Below are 12,589 nucleotides of genomic sequence, written 5' to 3'. Positions count from 1 at the left end.
GACACACACACACACACACACACACACACACACACACACACACACACACACACACACACACACACACACACACACACACACACACACACACACACACACACACACACACACACACACACACACACACACACACACACACACACACACACACACACCTGCTGCAGTAGTTTCTCCCTCTCCTTCTCCAGCATGACGGTGACATCCTCATCCTGCGCCGACTCCAGTGCGTGTCGGTGCTTCTCCTCCTCCAGATCTGCAATCACCTGCCAATCAAACAGAGGAGGACCAATCAGATCACAGATCACAAAAATAACACAGTGGGCGGATTCAATTATGCTACGTCACTTTGTTTTGAGACGACTTTGCCTTGGTCTTTGAACGGGGTACCTGGCCCACACCCGTGAGGTTCCAAAACCAATGCAATTAACTTTCACCCAGTGCAAAACACCATTAATATCAACTTTCACCCAGTGCAAAACACCATTAATATCAACTTTCACCCAGTGCAAAACACCATTAATATCAACTTTCACCCAGTGCAAAACACCATTAATCAAACCTCCTCAATACTTTCAAAGGCTTTGCCATCAATGTAAACACTCTTTCTTGCTTTCTTTCTTTCTTTCTCTTCTCAGTCTCTCTGTCTCTCTCTCTCTTGCTCTCTCTCTCAATTCAATTCAAATGGTCTCTCTCTCTCTCTCACACCCCCTTCAGGGCACCAATAGAGAGGCTGTATCTGAGGTGTGGCTACAGTATGCCTGTCCTGGTCCGGTGTGTTGGAAACCTGGAAAAGAACAGGCCCATTGTGTCAGCCTGAGTGCCAGCTCCAGCACCCAACCACAGCTAGGAACAAAGACTGGGGCTGGGCCGCATTATCCACACACACACACACACACACACACACACACACACACACACACACACACACACACACACACACACACACACACACACACACACACACACACACACACACACACACACACACACACACACACACACACACACACACACACACACACACACACACACACACACACACACACAGGACGCCCTTACCCTCCTGTGTCTGCTCTCTGCGGCTGCCAGCTGTCCCATCATCCTCTCCTGCATCCTTTTGCAGTGGGCCATGACCAGCTTCAGCACAGCCAGAGGGTTGGGCCCCACCACGCTGCCCTGGGGGTCTGAAGGGGACCAGTCATCCATGGTATGGCTATCCCGCTGCAGGGCCAGGAAGGGGTCACTGAGGTCATACTGGCCATAGCGCTCCTGGACGAATGAGTCCCTGTGCTGGGCCTGGAACACACACACACACACACACACACGATGAGACAGTCAGTATAGAGCAGCATATCATTTCACGGTGGACTGGACATGTTTCATAAGGTATGTATGCATGCAGTCTGGTTAGCATTGAGGTAGACCTTTCTTTACTCTGAGCAGACAGTCAGGCCCAGTGCTCTATTCCCAGCAGAGCCAGGTGGCCCAGGGCTGTGCTAGAGTTAGTGGAGGCTTTATGCTTCAGGGGCGGCAGGTAGCCTAGTGGTTAGAGTGTTGGGCCAGTAACCAAAAGGTTGCTCGATCAAATCCCCGAGCTGACAAGGTAAAAATCAGTTGTTCTCCCCCTGAACACGGCGGTTAACCAACTGTTCCGAGGCTGTCATTGTAAATATGAATTTGTTCTTAACTGACTTGCTTAGTTAAATAAATAGTAGATTGAGCAGGGTCTAGCCTAGCCAAGGGCTATGCGGCCTTCTAATGTTTCTAGCTCTGAAAGTTAAAAGTTAAAGTGTGAAAAACTGACTCAGCTACACTATGAAGTACTCCACCCCTTTGTGTGTGTCTGAACAGGAAACACAGTGTGGAAAGGAGATAGCATGGTCCCCACCATTACTACTGCCAAGAATAACACACACACACACACACACACACACACACACACACACACACACACACACACACACACACACACACACACACACACACACACACACACACACACACACACACACACACACACACACACACACACACACACACACACGCACACACATGTTAAACAACTCGGACACACTGCTACATACACCACTCACTTAATGCTGGATATACACAGACACATATTGTAACGGGCCACAACACAACAATTCCTCAACCATTGTTCTTTGAGTGTGGGCATTAACAGATGGCCCACCCTCCCACCCCAACACAAAAGGGGTGAGGCCGTCCATACACCCCCGCAAGGGGCAGATGTTAACCCCTCCCAGGGGAAAGACGGGGTGAGTGGCAGGGTGCGAGAGTACTGTTATACACACACAAACACACAGTGCTGAACCAGCTGAAGTCTGTGAATGTGTGTTTGCTGCAAGACTTCTCAATCCCAAACACACAACAGTAAAAAATTTGTGATGGGGGGCAAAATGTATACAGTTACATCGCAATATTATTTTAGTACGATATTAAATCGATATTAAGTATCCATTAGAAAAAATGGTATCTTTTCCTAATAGATTGTTCTCCATCTTTAAAAAAAAATGTGAGCCAATATGTTTTCATCATTTTAATTTCTCATGCTCTCTCGTCTCCCTGCAGAAGACATATGGTGAGCAATACGTTTGGAACATCAGATTACAATATCTAATTGCAGTACATATAGGATCGTGAGAATCGTGAAAATTGCAATTCATATTGTATCGGCACCTAAGTATTGTGATAATATCGTATTGTGAGGTCCCAGGCAATTCCCAGCCCTAGTAAAAATGGGACCATATGATTGACTATTCCACTTGACATGTTCTCTTTGAGTTAGGGTTGCAAAATTCCCAGATTTTCCAGAAATCCTGGTTGAAGGATTCCGGATGTCCTGCTTATTCCCTCTGGTTTCCAGGAATCTTCCAACCAGATTTCTGGAAAACCTGGGAATTTTGGGAACGTTACGAGCTGATCCTAGACCTGTGCTTAGTCTACAGCCTTCTGCCCTGCGGACCGGAGAGAGCGATATCAGACAGAGAGAGAGATGGAAGTGTCAGAGATGTAACAACACACACTGAGAATTACACATGCCACCAGGGCCACTCTAGCTACCATTCCACTTCTCAACACACACTGAGAATTACACATGCCACCAGGGCCACTCTAGCTACCATTCCACTTCTCAACACACACTGAGAATTACACATGCCACCAGGGCCACTCTTGCCTCATTCCACTTCTCAACACACACTGAGAATTACACATGCCACCAGGGCCACTCTAGCTACCATTCCACTTCTCAACACACACTGAGAATTACACATGCCACCAGGGCCACTCTCGCCTCATTCCACTTCTCAACACACACTGAGAATTACACATGCCACCAGGGCCACTCTCGCCTCATTCCACTTCTCAACACACACTGAGAATTACACATGCCACCAGGGCCACTCTCGCCTCATTCCACTTCTCAACACACACTGACAATTACACATGCCACCAGGGCCACTCTAGCTACCATTCCACTTCTCAACACACACTGAGAATTACACATGCCACCAGGGCCACTCTCGCCTCATTCCACTTCTCAACACACACTGAGAATTACACATGCCACCAGGGCCACTCTCGCCTCATTCCACTTCTCAACACACACTGAGAATTACACATGCCACCAGGGCCACTCTCGCCTCATTCCACTTCTCAACACACACTGAGAATTACACATGCCACCAGGGCCACTCTAGCTACCATTCCACTTCTCAACACACACTGAGAATTACACATGCCACCAGGGCCACTCTAGCTACCATTACACTTCTCAACACACACTGAGAATTACACATGCCGCCAGGGCCACTCTAGCTACCATTCCACTTCTCAACACACACTGAGAATTACACATGCCGCCAGGGCCACTCTAGCTACCATTCCACTTCTCAACACACACTGACAATTACACATGCCACCAGGGCCACTCTAGCTACCATTCCACTTCTCAACACACACTGAGAATTACACATGCCACCAGGGCCACTCTAGCTACCATTCCACTTCTCAACACACACTGAGAATTACACATGCCACCAGGGCCACTCTAGCTACCATTCCACTTCTCAACACACACTGAGAATTACACATGCCGCCAGGGCCACTCTAGCTACCATTCCACTTCTCAACACACACTGAGAATTACACATGCCGCCAGGGCCACTCTAGCTACCATTCCACTTCTCAACACACACATGCACGCACACACCTCACTCCTGCCACTGCCCACCCACGCATGGCAGTGCATTCCTCTCCTGGGACATCACTGTTTCACAGTGATCTCTCTCTCTCTCTAATTCAAAGGGGCTTTATTGGCATGGGAAACATATGTTTACGTTGCCAAAGCAATGAAATGGCTGATTCACATCCGGCCGTGATTGGGAGTCCCATAGGGCAGCGCACAATTGGCCCAGTGTCATCTGGGATTGGCCAGGGGTAGGCCATCATTGTAAATAATAATTTGTTCTAAAACTGACTTGCCTTGTTAAATAAAGGTTAAATAAAATGTGAAAAATTTAAAAAAAGCTAATGAAAAAAAACAAGTGAGAAGAAACAAATGAACTGTAGACATTGCACTCAAAAAGGTTTCAGAAAGATAAAGACATGTCAATCGTTAAATATTGGGGGTATTTACAATGTTATTTGTTCTTCACTAGTTGCCCTTTTCTCATAGCAACGGTTCACACATCTTGCTGCCCGTATGGCACATTGTGATATTTCACCCAACAGATATGGGAGTTTATCAATGTTGGAGGTTTTCAAATTATTTGTGGTCTGTGTAATCTGTGGGAAATATGTGTCTCTAATGTGGTCATACATTTGGCAGGAGGTCAGGAAGGCCAGCTCAGTTTCCATCTCATTTTGTGGACAGTGTGCACATAGCCTGTCTTCTCTCTCTGCCTACGGCAGCCTTTCTCAATAGCAAGGCTATGCTCACTGAGTCTGTACATAGTCAAAGCGTTCCTTAATTTTAGGTCAATCACAGTGGTCAGGTATTCTGCCACTGTGTGCTCTCTGTTTAGGGACAGATAGCATTCTAATTTGCTCTGTTTTTTGGTTGATTCTTTCCAGTGTAACAAATAGTTATCTTTTTCAGAATTTGGTTGGGTCTAATTGTGTTGCTGTCCTGGGTCTCTGTGGGGTCTGTTGGTGTTTGTGAACAGAGTACCAGAACCAGCTGGCTTTGGGGACTCTTCTCCAGGTTCATCTCTCTGTAGGTGATGGCTTTGTTATGGACGGTTTGGGAATTGCTTCCTTTTAGGTAGTTGCAGAATGTAATAGCTCTTTTCTTGAGCAGGTTGAGAGCTTCATGTTCCTTGGTGTCCACATCAACAACATACTAGAATGGTCCAAACACACCAAGACCGTCGTGAAGAGGGCAAGAGAAAACATATTCCCCCTCAGGAGACTGAAAAGATTTGGCATGGGTCCTCAGATCCTCAAAGGTTTCTACAGCTGCACCATCGAGAGCATCACTGCCTGGTATGGCAACTGCTCGGCCTCCGACCGCAAGGCACTACAGAGGGTAGTGCGTACGGCCCAGTACATCACTGGGCCTAAGCTGCCTGCCATCCTGGACATCTACACCAGGCTGTGTCAGAGGAAGGCCCTAACAATTGTCAAAGACCCCAGCCACCTCAGTCATAGACTGTTCTCTCTGCTACCACATGGCAAGCGGTACCGGAGCGCCAAGTCTAGGACCAAAAGGCTTCTCAACAGCTTTTACCCCCATATCATAAGACTCCTGTTTTTTAATCAAATGGCTATGCGGACTATTTGCATAGTCCCCCCAACCCCTCTCACTTTAACTATACCTACATTTACATATGACCTCAATTAGCCCAACTAACCGGTGCCCCCGCACATTGACTCTTTCCCGGTACCACCTGTATATAGCCTCCACATTGACTCTGTACCAGTACCCCCTGTATATAGCCTTCACATTGACTCCGTACCGATACCACCTGTATATAGCCTCCACATTGACTCTGTACCAGTACCACCTGTATATAGCCTCCACATTGACTCCATATCGATACCACCTGTATATAGCCTCCACATTGACTCTGTACCAGTACCACCTGTATATAACCTCCACATTGACTCTGTACCAGTACCACCTGTATATAGCCTCCACATTGACTCTGTACCAGTACCACCTGTATATAGCCTCCACATTGACTCTGTACCAGTACCCCCTGTATATAGCCTCCACATTGACTCTGTACCAGTACCCCCTGTATATAACCTCCACATTGACTCTGTACCAGTACCACCTGTATATAGCCTCCACATTGACTCTGTACCGGTACCACCTGTATATAGCCTCCACATTGACTCTGTACCAGTACCACCTGTATATAGCCTCCACATTGACTCTGTACCGGTACCACCTGTATATAGCCTCCACATTGACTCTGTACCAGTACCACCTGTATATAGCCTCCACATTGACTCTGTACCAGTACCACCTGTATATAGCCTCCACATTGACTCTGTACCAGTACCACCTGTATATAGCCTCCACATTGACTCTGTACCAGTACCACCTGTATATAGCCTCCACATTGACTCTGTACCGGTACCACCTGTATATAACCTCCACATTGACTCTGTACCGGTACCACCTGTATATAGCCTCCACATTGACTCTGTACCGGTACCACCTGTATATAGCCTCCACATTGACTCTGTACCAGTACCACCTGTATATAGCCTCCACATTGACTCTGTACCGGTACCACCTGTATATAACCTCCACATTGACTCTGTACCAGTACCACCTGTATATAGCCTCCACATTGACTCTGTACCAGTACCACCTGTATATAGGCTCGCAACTGTTATTTTCACTGTCATTTTATGATTATTTTTTCTTTACTTATCTATTGTTACCTAATACCTATTTTATACTTAAAAATTGCACTGTTGGTTACCTGTTGTATTCGGTGCACGTGACAAGAGTGTGCAAAGCTGTCAGCAAGGTAAAGTGTGGCTATATGAATCTTAAATGTAAAACACATTTCAATTTGTTTAACACTTTTTTGGGTTACTACATGATTCCATATATGTTATTTCATAGTTTAGATGTCTTCACTATTATTCTACAATGTAGAAAATAGTAAAAATAAAGAAAAACCTTCGAATGAGTAGGTGTTCTAAACCTTTTGACCGGTAATGTGTTTTTGCTGAATTCTGCATGCAGTCTCTCAATAATGTGTTTGTCTCATTTAGTGAATTATTGGTTAGTTACCCCAGACCTCACAACTATAGAGGGAAATGGGTGCTAGAACTGATTCTGGGATGTGGAGTTTTATGTTATCCCTGGGTTTGGAAATGGTTGATCTCCCCCTCTAGGATGGAGAAGCTGACGACATTAAGGTATAGCGTTTCTATTGGGGGATATAGGTAGGACACAGGAGGACATTTTTACTTTGTTGAGATAATGTCCCTATTCATTTCTAACCACATGTAAAATGCTCCTATTTCAATTAATTTTGGACTAATCTATACCAAATTAGAATATCTGCTGAGTCCCTTCCCTGTTTTAGTGCTGGGACTAGTAGCCTCTCTCTCTCTCTCTCTCTCTCTCTCTCTCTCTCTCTCTCTCTCTCTCTCTCTCTCTCTCTCTCTCTCTCTCTCTCTCTCTCTCTCTCTCTCTCTCTCTCTCTCTCTCTCTCTCTCTCTCTCTCTCTCTCTCTCTCTCTCTCTCTCTCTCTCTCTCTCTCCTCCCCTCCTCCCTCCCTCCCTCCCTCCCTCCCTCCCTCCCCCTCAGGGCACCACTAGAGAGGCTGTATCTGAGGCCTCTTCCCTTACTGCATAAACAAAGAATGTGACCCTTTCAGCATGAGATTACAGGACGCACACAAAGACACTGTCTCAATACCTCAATCCCCTCTTATTGTGTGTGTGTGCGCTAAGGGGTTTAGGCTACTTTGTCTTGCTGAAGAGAAAACAGAGTTCCTGAGTAATGTTTAGCCAGGGCTGATTCTGATGTGTGTGTATATTTGTGTGTGTGTGTGTATGTAAGTGTGTGTGTGTGTGTGTGTGTGTGTGTGTGTGTGTGTGTGTGTGTGTGTGTGTGTGTGTGTGTGTGTGTGTGTGTGTGTGTGTGTGTGTGTGTGTGTGTGTGTGTGTGTGTGTGTGTGTGTGTGTGTGTGTGTGTGTGTGTGTGTGTGTATGTGTGTGTATATGTATGTGTGTGTATATGTATGTATGTGTGTGTGTGTGTGAGGGTCTAGCCTTGGGCATGGTGCTGTGTGTGTGGGAACAAAGAGGAGGGATAGTAGAGAGGCTGGGTTCCCACAGACTCTGAGGGTTGATTAGCAGAGTAATGACAGGCCATGCAGCCCTCTATGAAAGGGCACAGTTTGTTATTACCCTACAAGGCTCAACCCATAGATATGGAACACCACAGTCGTCAGTTCTCATCATGCGGAGAGGAGCAGAATAGTTAGAGGGTGGTTAAGACATAATTGTTATATTGTCTATGGCTCAACCATCCACTTACTATTCTTCTCTACTCTGCCCTGCCTAATGACAACCATGAGTCTGTCCCCAATGGTTTACACCTAGTAAATCCCCTCAGTAAATCAGTTGAGCCCTGAGACATAACAACACATCCTCCATGCTGTCAGGAGCCGCGGAATCCAGTTTCTTCATAATGACTGTCACCCAATTGGCTCAGCAGCTGGCATGGGTACCATTACGGCTCTGCACAGGCAGTACAGTCTCCTGTTACAGGAATACAGTCTATATTCTACTCTGTCCCTCTCAGAGAATGGTTACTGACTGAGAGGGCATTGTGCATGTGTGTGTGTGAGTGTCTGTACACACATGCCTGTGTGCCTGTACGTGAGGTTTCTGTGGTAACGTCTCCAGTATGGAACTTCAAGGAGGAGTGGCCGATCCACTGGCTTTGCAGGGGGTTCTGGGAAAAGCGAGCAGCCCTAGTGAAATAATCTGCTTTTCGGCGGGAACACAAAAACACTCAAAGCCCCAGGACCAGGCATATTAAATAGTAAAGCCTCCCCATAGAGCTAACCCTCAGCCAAGATATCTAGGAGATCCACAGAAATTCCCAAATGTCTGTAGAGATGATAGTAGGTGGCAAACTATTGCTGGAACAGGTGAAAAGGTTGAGGGACATTAGAGCGACAATGGGAGAGAGAGAAAGAGAGGGGAGGGAAGAGAGAGGGAGAAAGAGAAAGATGACAGAGAGCAGTTACTATGCAGAAGAGAAACAATCCCCTCACCAGTTACTATACAGAAGAGAAACATTCCCCTCAACAGTTACTATACAGAAGAGAAACATTCCCCTCACCAGTTACTATACAGAAGAGAAACATTCCCCTCACCAGTTACTATACAGAAGAGAAACATTCCCCTCACCAGTTACTATACAGAAGAGAAACATTCCCCTCACCAGTTACTCTGCAGGAGAAGAGAAACATCCCCCCCACCAGTTACTCTGTAGGAGGAGAGAAACATCCCCCTCACCAGCTACTCTGCATTAGATTCACATCCCCTCTACTTGCTGAGGCCAAGCATGCCCGATTTCACTAACTCCAGGCAATGTAGACTTCCAGTCACATTCACTGGCAGACATAGATCCCCAGTCCCCTGCTAGTCTAGGCAGGCATCTCTCCTCTCTTCCACCCCTTCAGTCCCTCTGTCTCTGGGTCAGACAGGCTGCCCTGAACAGTCCTGCTCCCTGGTTTGATCAGTTGTGTTCTAGTTCTGTGACTGAGGAGAAAAGAGAAGGACGTCGCATTAATCTGTGCGTCTTTAAACCAACTTTAGCCAGCGCTGCCTTCATCCCTACTATTGATGACATCATCAGCACCCCCCTGTCCCGCCCAACTAATCTTGGTCATTTCATGTCAACCCTCCCAGAATTCCATTCTTGCACGGTGCTGCCAGCTCTGATGCGGAATGCGACATGTTTTCCATACCTGAACTCAAGTCAGGTCATCAACACAGTCCTCTTCCCAACCTGTGACTGTTGCTAGGGAAACATCTGCAAAATACCATCAACTCCCAACACAGTCTATCTACATGTCTATGCAGGACACATCAATGCATGATGAATGTACTGGCCAGGATAGTATGGAATGTAAACTAATGAGAACTATTCTTCTGATTGAGCTGCAGGAGTACTCAGGTTCCATGTGGGCTACAGGGAAATTCAACCTGATCTCTAAAACACATTCAGCTTCATCAGTGTGGAAAAGCTTCAGTTTCAGAACACAGTGAGTTTGGTGTTGTGTGTGTGTGTGTGTGTGTGTGTGTGTGTGTGTGTGTGTGTGTGTGTGTGTGTGTGTGTGTGTGTGTGTGTGTGTGTGTGTGTGTGTGTGTGTGTGTGTGTGTGTGTGTGTGTGTGTGTGTGTGTGTGTGTGTGTTTGGAAGTCACCTACACCATTCAGGGGACTTCCTCCTGAGATTTTGGGTTCAAGTGAAAACCGGGGAATCATTAAGAACACTACACCAACACAAAGCAAAGTACTGTCACAGCCAATGACAACACAGCAGCGGAATGTGACACAACAGCTAGACGTCCTTACACACCTACAGCATGGGCCGTGACAGGGGCTTTACAGACATGTGTCTTGCATTCAGAGCAGTGAGTGTACGTGTCTGTGTGTGCTTGTTTGTGTGCTTGACTTTTTGTGTGTGTGTGTCTGTGAAATTACGTGTGATAGAATTGTCCTCCACTGCTCACTTCCCCACACACATAGAGATAAGAGAATAGACAATAAACAAGGCTTTAGTTTATGGGGTTTCCACTGCAGCCAGACACTAATGTTTAACTAACACCATGTCTCCATGTCTAATACACTAATATATCTATCACCATGTCTCCATCTCTAATACACTAATGTTTAACTATCACCATGTCTCCATCTCTAATACACTAATGTTTAACTATCACCATGTCTCCATCTCTAATACACTAATGTTTAACTATCACCATGTCTCCATCTCTAATACACTAATATATCTATCACCATGTCTCCATCTCTAATACACTAATGTTTAACTATCACCATGTCTCCATCTCTAATACACTAATATATCTATCACCATGTCTCCATGTCTAATACACTAATATATCTATCACCATGTCTCCATCTCTAATACACTAATGTTTAACTAACATCATGTCTCCATCTCTAATACACTAATATATCTATCACCATGTCTCCATGTCTAATACACTAATATATCTATCACCATGTCTCCATCTCTAATACACTAATGTTTAACTATCACCATGTCTCCATGTCTAATACACTAATGTTTAACTAGCACCATGTCTCCATGTCTAATACACTAATGTTTAACTATCACCATGTCTCCATGTCTAATACACTAATGTTTAACTAGCACCATGTCTCCATGTCTAATACACTAATGTTTACACTAATGTTTAATGTTTACTGCCCAGCACCATGTCTCCATGTCTATTACACTAATGTTTAACTAGCACCATGTCTCCATGTCTAATACACTAATGTTTAACTAGCACCATGTCTCCATGTCTAATACACTAATGTTTAACTAGCACCATGTCTCCATGTCTAATACACTAATGTTTAACTAGCACCATGTCTCCATGTCTAATACACTAATGTTTAACTATCACCATGTCTCCATGTCTAATACACTAATATATCTAGCACCATGTCTCCATGTCTAATACACTAATGTTTAACTAGCACCATGTCTCCATGTCTAATACACTAATATATCTATCACCATGTCTCCATGTCTAATACACTAATGTTTAACTAGCACCATGTCTCCATGTCTAATACACTAATGTTTAACTAACACCATGTCTCCATCTCTAATACACTAATATATCTATCACCATGTCTCCATCTCTAATACACTAATATATCTATCACCATGTCTCCATCTCTAATACACTAATATATCTATCACCATGTCTCCATCTCTAATACACTAATATATCTATCACCATGTCTCCATCTCTAATACACTAATATATCTATCACCATGTCTCCATCTCTAATACACTAATATATCTATCACCATGTCTCCATGTCTAATACACTAATGTTTAACTAGCACCATGTCTCCATGTCTAATACACTAATGTTTAACTAGCACCATGTCTCCAGCACAGAGAGAGAGGAATGTGTAGACGGAAACTGTTCCCGTTTCACATGTTATGTTTACACCACTGCCCAACAGGCCATAGTTATATATCTATCACCATGTCTCCATCTCTAATACACTAATATATCTATCACCATGTCTCCATGTCTAATACACTAATATATCTATCACCATGTCTCCATGTCTAATACACTAATATATCTATCACCATGTCTCCATGTCTAATACACTAATGTTTAACTAGCACCATGTCTCCATGTCTAATACACTAATATATCTATCACCATGTCTCCATGTCTAATACACTAATATATCTATCACCATGTCTCCATCTCTAATACACTAATATATCTATCACCATGTCTCCATGTCTAATACACTAATATATCTATCACCATGTCTCCATGTCTAATACACTAAT

The 12,589-nt window shown here is 44.8% G+C and overlaps 1 protein-coding gene across 1 annotated transcript in view; it reads right to left on the bottom strand.

Annotated features, from left to right (window-relative positions):
* cttnbp2nlb (CTTNBP2 N-terminal like b) overlaps positions 1-12,589 on the bottom strand; it is a 38,664-nt gene that overhangs the window by 5,543 nt on the left and 20,532 nt on the right. Inside the window, exons 3-4 of the mRNA XM_046364949.1 lie at positions 1,060-1,296; positions 156-263 (exon numbers count right to left, since the gene is read on the bottom strand). Of these exons, the coding sequence (XP_046220905.1) occupies positions 156-263; positions 1,060-1,296 (345 nt within the window). The remainder of the gene's footprint in view (positions 1-155; positions 264-1,059; positions 1,297-12,589) is intronic.

The sequence above is a fragment of the Oncorhynchus gorbuscha genome, linkage group LG10 (genome assembly GCF_021184085.1).
Source record: "Oncorhynchus gorbuscha isolate QuinsamMale2020 ecotype Even-year linkage group LG10, OgorEven_v1.0, whole genome shotgun sequence".
NCBI lineage: Eukaryota > Metazoa > Chordata > Actinopteri > Salmoniformes > Salmonidae > Oncorhynchus > Oncorhynchus gorbuscha.
Note: the sequence above shows the minus strand (reverse complement) of the source record. Positions and strands in the feature narration are given on the sequence as shown.